This window comes from Athalia rosae, chromosome 8 (assembly GCF_917208135.1).
Source record: "Athalia rosae chromosome 8, iyAthRosa1.1, whole genome shotgun sequence".
Classification (NCBI taxonomy): domain Eukaryota; kingdom Metazoa; phylum Arthropoda; class Insecta; order Hymenoptera; family Athaliidae; genus Athalia; species Athalia rosae.
Genome location: NC_064033.1, coordinates 6,694,242 through 6,709,083, shown reverse-complemented (window position 1 = coordinate 6,709,083; position 14,842 = coordinate 6,694,242). Strand labels below are relative to the sequence as shown.

At 38.8% G+C, this 14,842-nt stretch overlaps 2 protein-coding genes across 2 annotated transcripts; both read left to right on the top strand.

The window, feature by feature from the left end:
• The first annotated feature begins 200 nt into the window (after nt 1-200).
• On the top strand, nt 201-1,393 carry LOC125502140. The gene has a single exon (XM_048659904.1). It carries the CDS (start codon nt 332-334, stop codon nt 890-892), a length of 561 nt encoding a protein of 186 aa, XP_048515861.1. The 5' UTR covers nt 201-331; the 3' UTR covers nt 893-1,393.
• Nucleotides 1,394-1,453: 60 nt separating this feature from the next.
• LOC125502060 (ATP-dependent DNA helicase PIF1-like) lies at nt 1,454-4,393 on the top strand. The gene is made up of 2 exons (XM_048659602.1): nt 1,454-3,893; nt 4,111-4,393. Exon 1 carries the CDS (start codon nt 1,454-1,456, stop codon nt 3,839-3,841), a length of 2,388 nt encoding a protein of 795 aa, XP_048515559.1. The 3' UTR covers nt 3,842-3,893; nt 4,111-4,393.
• Nucleotides 4,394-14,842: the final 10,449 nt, after the last annotated feature.

Sequence of the window (14,842 nt, the reverse complement as noted above, 5' to 3'; positions counted from 1 at the left end):
CCGTTGCAGATTTACACAATACATGCCAAATAAGCCGTATAAATTTGGCATTAAGTTTTGGTTAGCGGTTGACGTTAAATCAAAATATATTTTGAATGGTTTCCCTTACTTGGGAAAAGATGACACTCGATGCTCAAATTCGTTGGGCCAGTTTGTAACGTTGAAATTGGCCGAACCGTATTTACATCGAGGATGAAATATCACGACCGACAATTTTTTTACAAGCATCCCGCTGGCCAAAAAATTGCTTGGACTAAAGACAACTTTGGTTGGGACCATCCGCTCGAACAAGAGAGAACTACCAAAACCAGCGAAAGAAACAAAGGACAAAATGCCGTTATTTTCATCAAATTTATATAAATCAGACAACTGCACGCTTACTGTATATAAAAGTAAACCGAAAATAAAAGTTCTTCTTCTAAGCACCAAGCATAGAAATATACAGATAGAAAACAATAGAAAATGTGTTCCAGAAACTATTACATTTTATAATAAAACAAAGTTTGGTGTCGATGTCGCGGACCAGATGGCACGCAAATATAGTGTGAAAGCAGGGTGTTTTCGATGGCCTCTCCAAGTTTTTTATAATATTTTAGATTTGGCAGCGATAAACGCGTGGATATTGTACAAAGAGTGTACCGGATCGAAAATATCCAGAAAGGAGTTTATATTTTCTTTAGCCGATGAATTAGCTGGAAAAAACAAGGAGAACGTTCGTCACAGTTCAGACGTTTCAGATCGGTCACTTTCAACATCGGGAGTGCGAAAAAGTTGCCAAGTGGGCTACTGTAATAAAAATAGAAGCAGTAATTGCTGTATGTATTGTAAAAATATCGTATGCGGAAAATGCACAAAAGAAATTCAATACGTATGTAAAAAATGTCCTCGATAAATATGATTATGTAGCCTTTGTATTATTGTTATCATTTTCGTAATAACTTAACAAAAAATTTGACTTATAAGTATTTTATTTTTACGTGAAGCCTTATATTATTAAACTCAAATTTAGTTTGAATAAATTGATTTTTTAAAAATGAATACGTATTTTCATGCACCCGTCAATTTGACGGATGCTCGTAGAGATAGGTATATAAGAAACGCCCGTAAACCTAGTGTTAAAGAAGCGTAAGCGTCCATGCCTAGTAAATCACTACAAAAATAACGTGAATATTCAACCCGAACGTTATTTCTACGCCTTGCTGCTACTCTTTCAATCATGGAGAGATGTAGATGAACTCCGCAACGGGTGCGATACTTATGCTGAGTCATTTCAGTCAATGCAATTAGAACTTGCACAAGCACTAGAATATCACGAACGCATAACCGAGGTACAAAAAGGTATGGAATATGTGAAGGAAATGATTGACAAACAATTCGCAGATAATGCGAAAGACAATGATAATTCAAAAAATCTGTATCACTCGGCTGCGTACCTATCGAGGCTGAAGGTGCAATGAAAGAATTCAAAGACGCTGCTGAGAGAGTCGAAACTGTAGACGTTTCAGAAATGATAAGCAAGCTAAACATGGATCAGAAACGAGTTTTTGATCAGGTTATCAAAGCGGTGGGTTCCAATCAAATCCTACGTCTTTACGTCAGTGGCGAGGGAGGAACTGGTAAGAGCTTCCTCATTAGAACTATCAGATGCTGGATTAAGCAGCATGCTAGTAAAGATACTGCAATAACCGCATCAACCGGAATAGCAGCATTCAATGTTGACGGCTTGACTGTTCATAGGCTTTTTCAATTGCGAGTTGAACACGGCCGCACTCCAAAATACAAACAGCTGTCAGATGCGGTCCATAAAACCATACGGGACCAACTCAGAAACGTTGCCCTGATAGTGATAGACGAAGTTTCGATGATCTCGAAAGTAACGTTTATGTACATACATCTTCGATTAGTCGAAATCTTCAATACCGCAGACTGTGAAGATGGTTGGTTTGGTAATAAGCATATTCTCCTTTTCGGCGATTTGCTACAACTTACACCAGTTCACGAGGGACCCTCGTTCACAAAATTATCGAACACCGATGTCGAAAAACTCATAGGTGCAATGGGCAGTGTGGATCTGTGGTGTAATTTATTTACATACGACGAACTGACGATCAATATGAGGCAAAAGAATGATCGAACTTATCGCGAGATACTCTCACGAATACGCCTTGGGATCGTTACTGATATGGACACGAAAATGTTGTCATCGAGGAAAATCATATTCAAAGCAACCGAGTTCAGAGACAGAATACGAGAACTTTGCAACTATATAAATAATTTACCTATCGACACAGTCTGTCTACTTCCCACGTGTCGCATGTGTGATGTTCTCAATGAAGCTATGTTGAGCGCAATTCAGACTGACGAGATACACTTATTGGCTCATGATACGGTTGATTGTCCACCGTACTTCAAAAAAAAAGTTCAGAAAATGTTGAACACGGATGACGAAGACAGTTCTCGAACTGCAGGTCTTGCAAAAATGATTATTGTGAAAATTGGTTCGAAGATAATGATTAGACGGAACATTGATGTTACGTTAGGCCTCGTCAACGGCACTATCGGTACAATAACGGCAATATCCCGAGCTGCTGATACCGGCGACGTAGAAACAGTGCAAATTGTCTTAGCTGCAGGCGTCGTACATATTTTGGAGCGCGTTGATGTGAAATTTGAGGTAATGGAAGGCGCCTTTGTTATCCGAAGACGATTCCCTATTTGCCTCAGTTACGGTATTACAATTCATAAAAGTCAGGGCCTGAGTTCAAAGAATACCGTAATCGATGCAGGTAATTCCGTATTTGCTTCTGGCCAAGTGTACGTTGCTCTTTCACGAGTAACTTCATTAGAAGGTCTGCATTTGATCAATTACGATCCATACTCTGTGTTAGCAAATGGGGCAGCCATTTTAGAATACAATAGATTGAGAAAAGAGTATCGTCCAGATCTCATACCGATGCCTCTTACGTCAGTAAGAGCACAGAAAGTAGCTGACTGCAGATGGTCGATTGCAAAAGATGTTGTCACATGTCAGGTACCAGCTGAAGAAAAAACTGCAGCTAAATTGTGGCAAATAAAAGGCTTACGAAACGTCGATCACGTTTCTTGCTACGCTAACGCAACGATCCAGTGTATATTTCACTGTAGAACATTCAGGGACCATTTATCACGTCAAAACCAAACAGACGATATTTTTAAAATGTTGATCGATTGTTATGCTAGATCAGAAGCCCCGGTAAATGTATTTCCTGTCAGGGCACTTGCGGGTGAACACTTTACTGCAAATGAGCAACAAGATGCTTCAGAATTTTTAGCCGGTTTAATTTCTCACTGCGAAAATCTCAGCATAATAGTTGAGCACCAGCTCACGATAAAACTGCACTGCAAAGATTGCGGTTACACTAATACCTCAATCGAACGGAGTAACATATTGTTACTGGCGCTGCTCAAATCTTGCAAAAAACCACCGAGCTTATCTGACCTAATCAATGATAATCTCTCGCACTGGAAAACGGTCGAAGGATCGTGCGGTACTTGTGAATCGAAAGAAATGAGCGTAAAAACTGACATATCATCAGCAAACAGGTGTTTAATTATTCAGCTAATGCTATTTTCAGTAGAGAATGGAAAAGTCACGAAAATGAATGGTTACGGTATAAAAGCAGTACCTACAGAGAAAATCATGATCTGCACTAAAGTGTACGAGGTTGATAGTGCGATATTCCACCATGGCCGCAACATAACGATAGGGCATTATACAAGCATGCTTCGAGAAGGGACGTCTGCCTGGGTGAACGCTAATGACGCGAACATCAGAAAACAACCCTGGCCAAGAAATGCTTAGGACGCATACATATTCTCCTTGCGGCAAATCTAAAGGCAGTGCCAGAAATATTGTAAGAATATGAAGATAACTACAACAAGCGAACTAAACAGACGCAATGCAATCGCGTTTATAAGCCCTGCATGTCAGTAACTCCGCCATTGGCGGTCCCAACCCCGTATGAGAAAGGAGGAGGGCTGCATGCAGGGTTTATAGTTACAAAAATATATCCGGCGGAACTAAGTGCAATACTTGAAATGAATTAGATATTCCTATTATATTCCTTACAGACACGCAGGGCGCCCCAGATCGACCTAGGAAATAAAAGTTTAAACAACATTGATAATGGACCGCCTCTTATAACTTTCAGCTTCGAACTAAAGATACATTAGGGCAAAATAATAATCGGAGAACACTGCGCTTCGTGCCATATACAGAGAGGACTCGTGGACGCGGGCCAGCGAAGCTCACGCACGTAAAATTTTCGTGGTGGACTGAGAAATGTCAATCCAAAGTACAACTCGGCCTTCATTTGTCGCGGTAGCACCACTGCGTCAACATTCCGATATTATCGCAGCAGTTGAATTTTAGAAAAATTCGGAATGCAGTGTTTACTATCAGATGCCGTACGGCTAATGTTTATAAGCATTCGTGTTTGGAGAATGCACTCCAATAGGAAAGAAAATAGAACAAGTTCGGCCGTAGAGACGAGAAAGAGAAGAAGGTGTGTAAAAATAGCGGATGCGTATCTGCTGTTATCATGTAAGTATATTTTAGCACATTTTATTATTCTGTAAGTTAAGTATTATAAAGATTATGATTTTCATATTGTACTATCATTTTTCAGGAATGATGTGTTATCTATTGGTGCAATGACTGGTGCTTATTTTTACTTCGAGCGGTCACCGATTGAGTCGACGGAAGAAAGTTTCAGCAAAGATGAGTTTGGAGTATCATCTTCCTTGCAGTTACTACAAGATCCTTTGGTTCAAAGATCCTGCGTCCTACTCTAGATCCTACTCTAACGCTACCAATGAGTTTACAAGTCTCTCTCGGTGAGTTCTTGTACAGAGTACATTAATATAGCTATAATTATGTTTCTCAAATATGTCATGCATACTTCAATATCTGTCATTTAGATCAATACGTGAGACCTTTGGTTCATCTGCTGCGACTAGTGGTATCTGCTATCGAGCAAGAAGGAGTATCGACGGGCAGAAATACTGTAACTGCGTGCCAACCATGTAACCATCAACCAAAGGTGTACCAGAAGCTTGAACGTGATCAGGCTGTTTTGTAACGAATCTTCTGTCATCATTTATTCAATAAACTGAAGTTGAAGTGCTCAGCATGTCCTTTTATGTTTCCTGCAAGAATTCAGTTTTCTTCCTGGCATAATATGAACCAAGAGCTCCTCTCTGATCCTATTTATCGGTTAAAGCCACAGCCAAACTGAAACCTGGCCATCTGCCTAGCAGTTGTTCATAAGTTAACTATTATCTTTCTTTTTATTTCATACCTACTGTACCGATTCATCATAACTAACACTCTTCTTTCACCCACAAGCATATCGATAATGAAAGAAGTATCATTTTCTGTTTCGATATCACAAACCAAGCAAACCGATGCCAAACAATTCGACCCTTGCTTCCATGTTACCTGAAAGGAACCGATCTCTCTCCTGGTATGTTGATAAACACTGATAAGCTGCAGCTTCGAACCCAAGATCCATTTCGTCAAACTAATGATCTAAGGATATTGCACCTGGCGACTTGTGATAAAATTGCACAAATATGTCTAGTGAACTGAAAAAACGTGGACTCCAAATCGCAATTTAGCATCTACCGAGCCTTCTTATTCAAATAAGACACATTCTCCGAAGCATAGGAAACCGACCTGCGAAGTAATTAATCGTTGAACTGCAAAGGCATAGTACTATACCGAATCTCTTGATATCTGCTAAGCTTAATCGTGATGGTAACTAAATTTTTTTCAACCCATCAAATATCTTACAACAATAGTATACAAACGTAACCATAATCAATACTACAATATTCTTCAACATACAAAAAGTTATCAAATCCCCCCAAAAGGCACCTACGGTGCAAAAAAGTTCGCCAAGTACATTAAATGTTAAAGAATAACTACTACTCAAATATCTTTAATGACAAAAAAGGGAAAATTCATTAATAATTCGAAAAAAAGGATCCAAATCAATTATAGTGCCAAGTACATGTAACTTTGCATCATGCACAGAAGTACTAGAGAAGACTGGAATGAACATACAACGAACAATAATACCAAGTGTAAAAATATAGAATTAGAGAATGAATCAATTAAGATCAATTCGAAGAATAAAAAGAAAAAAAAAAACTGAATTAAATTAAATTAAATTAAAAATAAAAAAATAAAAACTTGGAGGCAGTGGGACTTGGCGAGCTTTTTCGGGAAAAAAAATTCACGGTGAACAAGAGAGAATACTTAAGAAACTATTCGAGGCAGGGCGCTGCTATCGTTTCTAACGCAATACTACCAACATAACATTGAATTCCCCAACAGACTCTACTGCTCAAATATTCTGAACATCCGACGGATTTATCTGTCAATTAGTTACTACTTAACTTTTCCGAGACCTTGTTGTAGTTGTCGAACATAAGAATGGCCAACCAAGTGTCAGATGTGCGAGATCGCCTGTTACTGAGTAAGGCCTGGTACTCAACAAAGAAAAAAACTGCGCTCGCACAGATTGTTCAGTGAATTAACCTAAAAAATGCATACGAGCAAGACGTACAATTTTTTTCCACATCCGAAAACGCTTCCAAAAAAGAAAGAGAAAGAATCGTTATTATGAATAACGATTTATTTCGAATGGCGAAATTGAATCGAAAAAACGAAGAAATTACTGGAAACCACTGAGAAACCACTTCTTTCCTACGCGAAAAAGAATTACCCTAGCATAAAAAGTCCCGGAAGCAGCCCGAAAATGAACAACTAGGTATTCTTCGGAAGTTAAAGAGTTCTCCGTGAAGACTTTGGAATTCTCAAGGAGCAAGTTTGACTCTACTCCTCAAATATTCTAAACATCCAACGGGTTTATCTGTCAAACAGTTACTACTCAACCCTTTGGAAACCTTGTAGTTGTCGAACATAAGAATGGCCAAACGAGTGTCAGGTGTGCGAGATCGCTTGTTACTGAGTGAGGCCTGGTACTCAACAAGAAAAAAAAACTGCGCTCGCACAGATTGTTCAGTGAATTAACCTCAAAAATGCATACAAGCGAGACGTACAATTCTTTTCCACATCCGGAAACGCTTCCAAAAAAGAAAGAGAAAGAATCGTTATTATGAATAACGATATATTCCGACTGGCGGAATTAAATCGAAAGAACGAAGAAATTACTGGAAACCACTGAGAAACCACTTCTTTCCTACGCGCAAAGGAATTACCCTAGCATAAAAAGTCCCGGGAGCAGCCCGAAAATGAACAACTAGGTATTCTTCGGGAGCTGAAAAGTTCTCCGTGAAGACTCTGGGATTCTCAAGAAGCAAGTTGGACTCTACTCCTCAAATATTATAAACATACAACGGGTCTATCTGTCAAACAGTTACTACTCAACCCTTTGGAAACCTTGTAGTTGTCGAACATAGGAATTGCCAAACAAGTGTCAGGTGTGCGAGATCGCCTGTTACTAAGTGAGGCCTGGTACTCAACAAAAAAGACTGCGCTGGCACAGATTGTAAGTGAATTAACCCAAAGAATGCATACAAGCGAGACGTACGATTTTTTTCCACATCCGGAAACGCTCCTGAAAAAGAAAGAGGAAGAATCGTTATCATGAATAACGATAGGTTCCGACTGGCGAAATTGAATCGAACGAACAAAGAAATTACTGAGAACCACTGAGAAACCACTTCTCTCCTGAGCACAAAGTAATTAACCCTAGCATAAAAAGACCTGAGAGCAGCCCGAAGAAAAACATCTAGGTCTTCTTTGGAAGCTGAAGAGTTCTCTGTGAAAATTCTAAAAATCTCAAGTAGCATGTGAGACTCTACTTCTCAGATGTTCGAAACATGCAACGGGTCTGTCTGTCAAACAGTTACTACTTGACCCTTCCGTGACCTTGTTGTATTGACTGCTTCAGGAAACGTGATGGGAGTCAAATCACCGAATAGCAAAATTTTCCAGATCCATTTACTGGATTTGACAAATTTTAGACTTCTTTTGCAGTGAGATTGTTGTTTGCTATCGGTGATCTATAGCAAGTCGCAATCAATGGTTTGCCAGAATTTGTCTCTATCGATACGGCTTCGAGGTCAATACTATCCACTACGAAGTTAAAGTCGACCGGATGTGAAATTAGGTTATTTTTCACAAGAATTAAGATACCACCATGTGAATTATCTGCGGTACGATCAAACCTGTAGGCAAAGCAGCTATTGAATTCATATTTTTGATAAGATTTGAGCCAAGATTCTGAAATCACTATTACATCAAACTCCCCAACCAGGTTAAGCAAGTTCAATTTGTTGCCAATGCTACGACAGTTTCACCGTATAATTTTTGATGGATTCATGATGTATAAAATTAAGAGAATAGAAAGAAAGAAAAAGTGGAAAAAGTATGAATTAGGTATTTGATTTTAGAGGTTTGTGTTACGTCCCACGGGACTCCTAAATTCAAAATCTTTAATATCCCCTAGATTTTAACTAAACAAAGGTCCCAGAGATGACCATTTGAACCTGAGATCTTGCAGATGTGGAATCTGGAGAGTCGGTCGTAAAACCCTAGAATAGTCTAAACAAATCCCTGGTCCGCACGCACATTTTCAGGCCAAGACCCTTTTCTTCATATTGTAAACCACTCCGAGTTCGAAATATTCCATTAGCTTCATATATTGCTTCAATTATTAAGAACCACTTTTTAACATTTACTAATGAACAATTTTAAACCGTCTCCGCGTTAATAAAACATTATCACACACTCGTTACACTTGTTAAATTGAAAGAATTCAGTCAAAATTTCAATCTTATAATACAAAATCCGTAAAAAACATGATCGAACCTTCGTTCAAAAACAGAAATCAATGATTCAAATTCACTAAGAATTTTCCATTCCGGAGTTGGTAAAACTCCAGTTTGTTCATCAAATGATAGTAAACTTTCAAAAACCGAACAATTTCTCGAGGATAGTAATAAAACTCAAGTGTTTGTACCCCAGAAAACTACCCCAGCATAACCAGGCCCAAGTGGGAGAAAAACTCAACCAATGGGATATTTTACACATTTTGAACAAAACAGATAAACACATACGATTGGAAGAACCCCCAAAAGAGAATTCTAACCAATTGTAGAGATTTACAAAATACCGCCCTCAAAATCTTGGTATAAAATTGGAACTCAACTAAAAAATCTCAGTTCATAGTTACACAGTTTCAGTCTCAGTTACATAGTTCCAGTCTCAGATATACAGATATACAGTTACAGTTCCAGTCTCAGTTACATAGTTGCAGTCACAAGAAACAGTTCCGGACAAACAGTTACAAAACTCGCAACACAAGACTCAGTCACAGACCAAAAAGTATCAGACAAAAACTCACTCACTTAACTCATCCACCAAGAACTTAACTTCAGTCCAGTTTTCTAAAAGGTTGAATCGGAAGTCCACCAGTGCAGTTCGCACCATCTTCTCCAATTCCAAATCAATTCGAGCAAGGTGTTATTCTCATACATTCTCCACTCTTTCCAAAATTCTTACTTCCCCAATTCATACCACTCCCGATTCTAACTTGAGTTTTTCTTTTGATCAACTGTTAGTTAGTATTTTTATATTATAAATTTTGTATTTTATATTTTATTCTGGAAATATAACCACGTATTCATTCAAAATTCACCCTTGTTTCCAATAATTAATTCTTCAATTTTACCAATTTCAAATTTATTCAAAAGGAAAAGTCTGTGTCAAAACGGACTCGCTTTAACCGGCTGATGTTCGTTTTCCTCTAGATTTTCCTTATGAATCAGGCGGCTATTGAGAAACTCGCTTAACCCGGCTGTAGTTATCTCAAGAACCAAGTGATTCTTACGAGTAAATTCGATTTTTATATAAAATTCCATGAGAAGGAAAGCTGGACGCAGGGTCCAGTTACGTCGGCTTCAGAACCAACTTACACAATCTATTGCAGTTCCCCAAAACGAAATTCCTCAGTTTATTTTGGATAGTTATTTTAATACGGAAAACTTACCTTCAACCTCTGATACCCCCGAAATCCCCAACCCTTCTACCTCTGCGTCAGCCAATAATTCTTATCCCCGACAAATTCCAGTAGAGTTTAAACCTAATTTTCCCGATTATAAGCAAATCAATAAATCAGATCCCAGGAGACAAGCATATAAAACCAAATCCCTTTTCGAGTAAAACATCATCCTCAAATTTCCCGTGTTATTATTAACCACCGCTATTTCCAACTTTGCACTGGTCTCGAGTCCCAGGTGAAAAGTGGACCCAAAAAATCGAGACACACACTCTCCTGTTCACGTAAGATCCATCCCAAACAAAACTAAACCGATCGGACGTAACATTTGCTTGCTCTTATATAGATTTGTAAAAGGTTATTTAAAAGTAAAAGTGGACCCAAAAAATCGAGACACACACTCTCCTGTTCACGTAAGATCCATCCCAAACAAAACTAAACCGATCGGACGTAACATTTGCTTGCTCTTATATAGATTTGTAAAAGGTTATTATATTTTGTTCTGTGCTACGCCAATGTCTTTCAATACTTTAGTCTTTCTTCCACTATATTCGAGATTTTGGAAGCTACGTCTGGAGTTATGAGCTCCAGATTTAGAGAGCCTTTATTCAGTTTGTCTGTTACTGAGGTTAGACGTTGATTCTTCTTTTGAGACGAAACTGTTCGACGAGAGATCTCTTCGTCTTCTTGGCTGGAAAGAGTTAATGTTTTCGGAACATCCGAGTCCGCTCCGGACTCAGCTGACGTACTAAACTCCAGACTGATCACTGCCTCAGATGTTGCATTTCCATGACAGGCTTCTATCGTTGAAACATTGGGATTTCCAAGAGAACTTCAAGGAGAAGCTTTCAAATTTTTTTCCGCCCGAGATTCTTTGCTATTGTGGTTGACGTTGACAAACTGTGATGTGGTATTTTGGGTAGCCTGAGCGTAGGTTATGACATCTCTTTTTTGGAGAACCGGAAACTGTTGCTTAGTTCTTCTTGGTCCAGAAACAATATCACTGAAAACAATTTTTTTAGCTTCAAAAAAAGAAGTGTTGTCATATGCCATCGTAACATCAATCTTTTTGTATTTCCGGTATATAGGACAGTTGGAGTCGTTATTTGTATGAGCTTCTTTACAAGTGGAGCAACGAGGTGTCTCTGATTCAAATTACACATTTGGATGTTCTCATGTCCCCACACATGATACGGATCGTTTTGCTTCTGCATGTTTTGCTGATATGCCCGAATTTAAAGCAGTTGTAGCACTGTATGGGTTTCCCAACATTAGGGAATACATCTGTTTTCACTCTAAAAATTGAAATTTCACTGCGTAGAATTCGACCGGCAAAAGTTAATATTGCTAGCAATTTGTTTGCGTGGTTTGGCTTGGGATCCGTTTGTCCTGACTACACATAGCTTCTTGATTTCTCTTGTTTAATCTATTTATTTCTTCGACTCGTACACTAGACTCGATTCCCGGAATAATATCGTCATTTGATAGCTCAGAATGTTTTTAACGATGCCTTTCTGAAACCCGGTAAGTGGGCATCAAGATTATTAGGTGACAGGGATTCGTCAATCCAGAGGCGATTTGCTTCTTCTCTTTTGCCAAAGATTATTTCGACTTTGAACTCATTTCTATTTTTGATACGGGAGATGGTTCTGTACGATTTGTATAGTATACTGCCAACGAAATATTCGTTCGGAAATTTACCATCGTCGACCTTCCTTTCAATCCAGATGCCGAACGGGCCATAATTTTCTTCACCATATCTGTTCACGAGCTCGCTTTTTTTTCCTAAAGGATTAGGTGTTGGCGAGCCTTCGGTTTGTGATTGTGAAAACTTAGCGTAGTTGGGAGAGTCGTTTTTTCCATTATTCGCTACACTGCACGATATTGTAGCGGAAATATATTTCTTGCTAGCAAGGTCTTGACTATCATATTCTGATTTTCTTTTAGAGCTTGTAGCCGACTGTGGGTTATAGGACACGTCGACTTCCCTTAGCGCTTTATCTCCCAGCTCCGTCGTAATTATAGGATAGCCTTCCACGAGGCGGGGGCCGTATTTCGATATCATTTTACCTAGGAGGAGAAATAGCGAGGATGTTTGGCACTTGAGAGCAATAAGAAGCAAGACCTGCGCCCGAACAAAGGCTCCCCAGTCTCCAATGCTTTCTTTTGCCAAATTTTCACTTGACAAGGGACGACTGCACAACACATATCTTTTTCACAGCCTCCTGGAGCGGGCTCTCCTCGACGAAGTGGCAAATGTCTCTATAGTCGCGCCGCTGCACTTCGGATGTAGGTGCGACGAATCAATTTTCGAAATCTAATACGAGCCTGGTAATCCAATATAATTTTCGTGAGTTGAAACTCCGAAACGAAAAAATTTCTGTGATTCATCGCAACAGCAGAAATACGTATTGTTATGAAGAATGGATGGACACACGCATATGACAAGCGAATAAACGCAGAACAATCCATACTGACCTATTTGAACACCACCCACCCACAGTGGAAAGTTTGCCCGCCTTCTTATATTTCACCGGGCCTATTTCTTCTATGGGAAGGATGGGTGGCGCGTCGCCGCCTGGCGGCGTTTCTTGAAACTGGCCGAGTACGTTAGAGCTACGGCGTTGACTGACGATTTTTGAAGACAGTCGGCCGTGGGTAATTATTCGAAGCAAGCAAAAGGGCATGGGGGCACGGCTCCGGCCGTGTGGTTCTGCATAATCGGTCGCATCGGTAAAAGGAGAAACGATAGTATGCTGTTACGGCAGCACAAAAAACATGCTGCCGCATTATCCGCCGAATGTGCTGCGGTTTTTACCAGAACTTGCACGCGAGCTCATTTAGTCTCGAGCAATAGAAGGGAAAGCACAGTCAACGTCGGACCTTATGATAGCTGTAATGTAACTAAATATTTGATTTTTATTGGTAACTTTGAATCGTATGCGAAATGAAGAATCTTTTTCGGTATTTGTCGGCCCAAAATAACGTGTTTTCTCTCCCGCTCATTGCCCTATCCACCATACCAGAAATAATTCTTCTATCCATTTGAGGATGGGTGTTTTTATTTATATTTGCAGAAATTTTTTGATTACAAATAATAGACCATATCATCAGATGATTAACACACCAGTTCTAGGTATTTGATACACATATTAAGAAAAACACATATATTCTATGAAAATTCAGTCTACGTGTGTGCTGTGTTCCTTTTTCATCACTATAGGAGCATTTCTCCTACCAAATATAATGAGCAGACATGATTTTGCCCAATATTGGAGTAATTGATGGGAAAAAAGACGTGATTTCGGGCTTACAAATAACGAACAAGATCTGGCATGAATTTCTCAAATATAATGGCCGTGTAGTGCTTACATTATATGGCCTACCTCCTGACATTCGCAACATTGTATGATAATATGATCTCAATTTTCACAGAACCAACCAATAACGGAGCAATACCTCCGGTACAGGGTGTACAACATCGCTGCCCCAGGTACAGGACATTCTGTACCGGAGGTATCCAAGAACGGGCAAGAGTAATTTTCACCAAATTGGTTTGTATGACTACGGCACGAAATTTCTACTCTTTCCATATTGAGTATTTGAAATAGAACTTGAAAGTTATAAAATGCCGGAGTATAACAACGGCCTTCTATAGCGCGTTGAAAACACAGAAACGTGTGAAGTTTTAATTTCTCGTCAATTTCAATTTTGTGTCTTTAGACAAAGAACTTAGTCTCTCATGAAATTTTTGAGCCTATGTGACCTATTACTGCTGCTGATCGTTGTGAAAATCATATCATTTACTCAACTCTTGTTACATTACAGAAAGAAGCGAAAGAAAAAAAAAAGGGGCATCAACGGCGGCGGCGGCGAGGGGCGGCTCATAGGAAGGGGCCGCTACAATTTTATATTCAACATTTATTAGAAATAAAAATTTTATTCTATTCTGAACCAACTTGATTCAATTTTTTGTTTCCTTACCATTTTGGAATGAGTATCTCCGGAAAAAATTACAACAACAAATAGACATCAATGTAGGTAAATTGAAATACATGAAATTAGGAATTCTGGAAAACTTTCAATTGTAGGTCTCACGAATAAAAATCAAACATTAAAAGCAAAAGAAATAATTACGGAAGTGGAAGAAAAAAAAAACAGTTGAATTATATCATACAGGATGTATCCGAAAGTGAAGCATTCATTTTACAGTATATCAATCGCACCAAAGTAAGTTATTAGCGAAACATTGTTCAGAATAAAGTCGTCTTTTTACAGAGATACAGGAATGCAGAGCTTTCGAATTTAAATGCATTTTTTCCATCAGTAATTCAAAAACGGTTACATTGATAATACAAATGAAACTAATTCTTACTACAATTATCACTGTGAACGTCAGTTGGTCGATGATTCAAAAATTGCGAGGTCAAAAAGGTTGTTATATTCTCTACACTGGCCATTCCACGTGAAGTGGATCAATCACCTCTCAAACATTTTTTTAATTTTGCATGTCGATTGTTCATGGGGGGTTAGAATTTTGTGCCAGAGGGTTTTAGAATCAGTGCGAATTTTGATTTACTATCAACAGTCGAAAAGGTGAGCAGCGTTTTCTTCATGAAATCATAATTTCGACAAAAAAGATGTTAGATTCAATTCTTTTCTTCAGCATTTATGCGGATAGTGCCACAGATTCAGGAAAAAATGAGTGGGTTCGACAAAGTTTATTCATCATAAGATTAATTCAACAATCAACAATTACTTCTTTAATGATT

Bases quoted from the DNA above. Each gene is read 5' to 3' on its own strand.
- LOC125502140 (XM_048659904.1), top strand. From the start codon at position 332: ATGCCGTTATTTTCATCAAATTTATATAAATCAGACAACTGCACGCTT.
- LOC125502060 (XM_048659602.1), top strand. From the start codon at position 1,454: ATGAAAGAATTCAAAGACGCTGCTGAGAGAGTCGAAACTGTAGACGTT.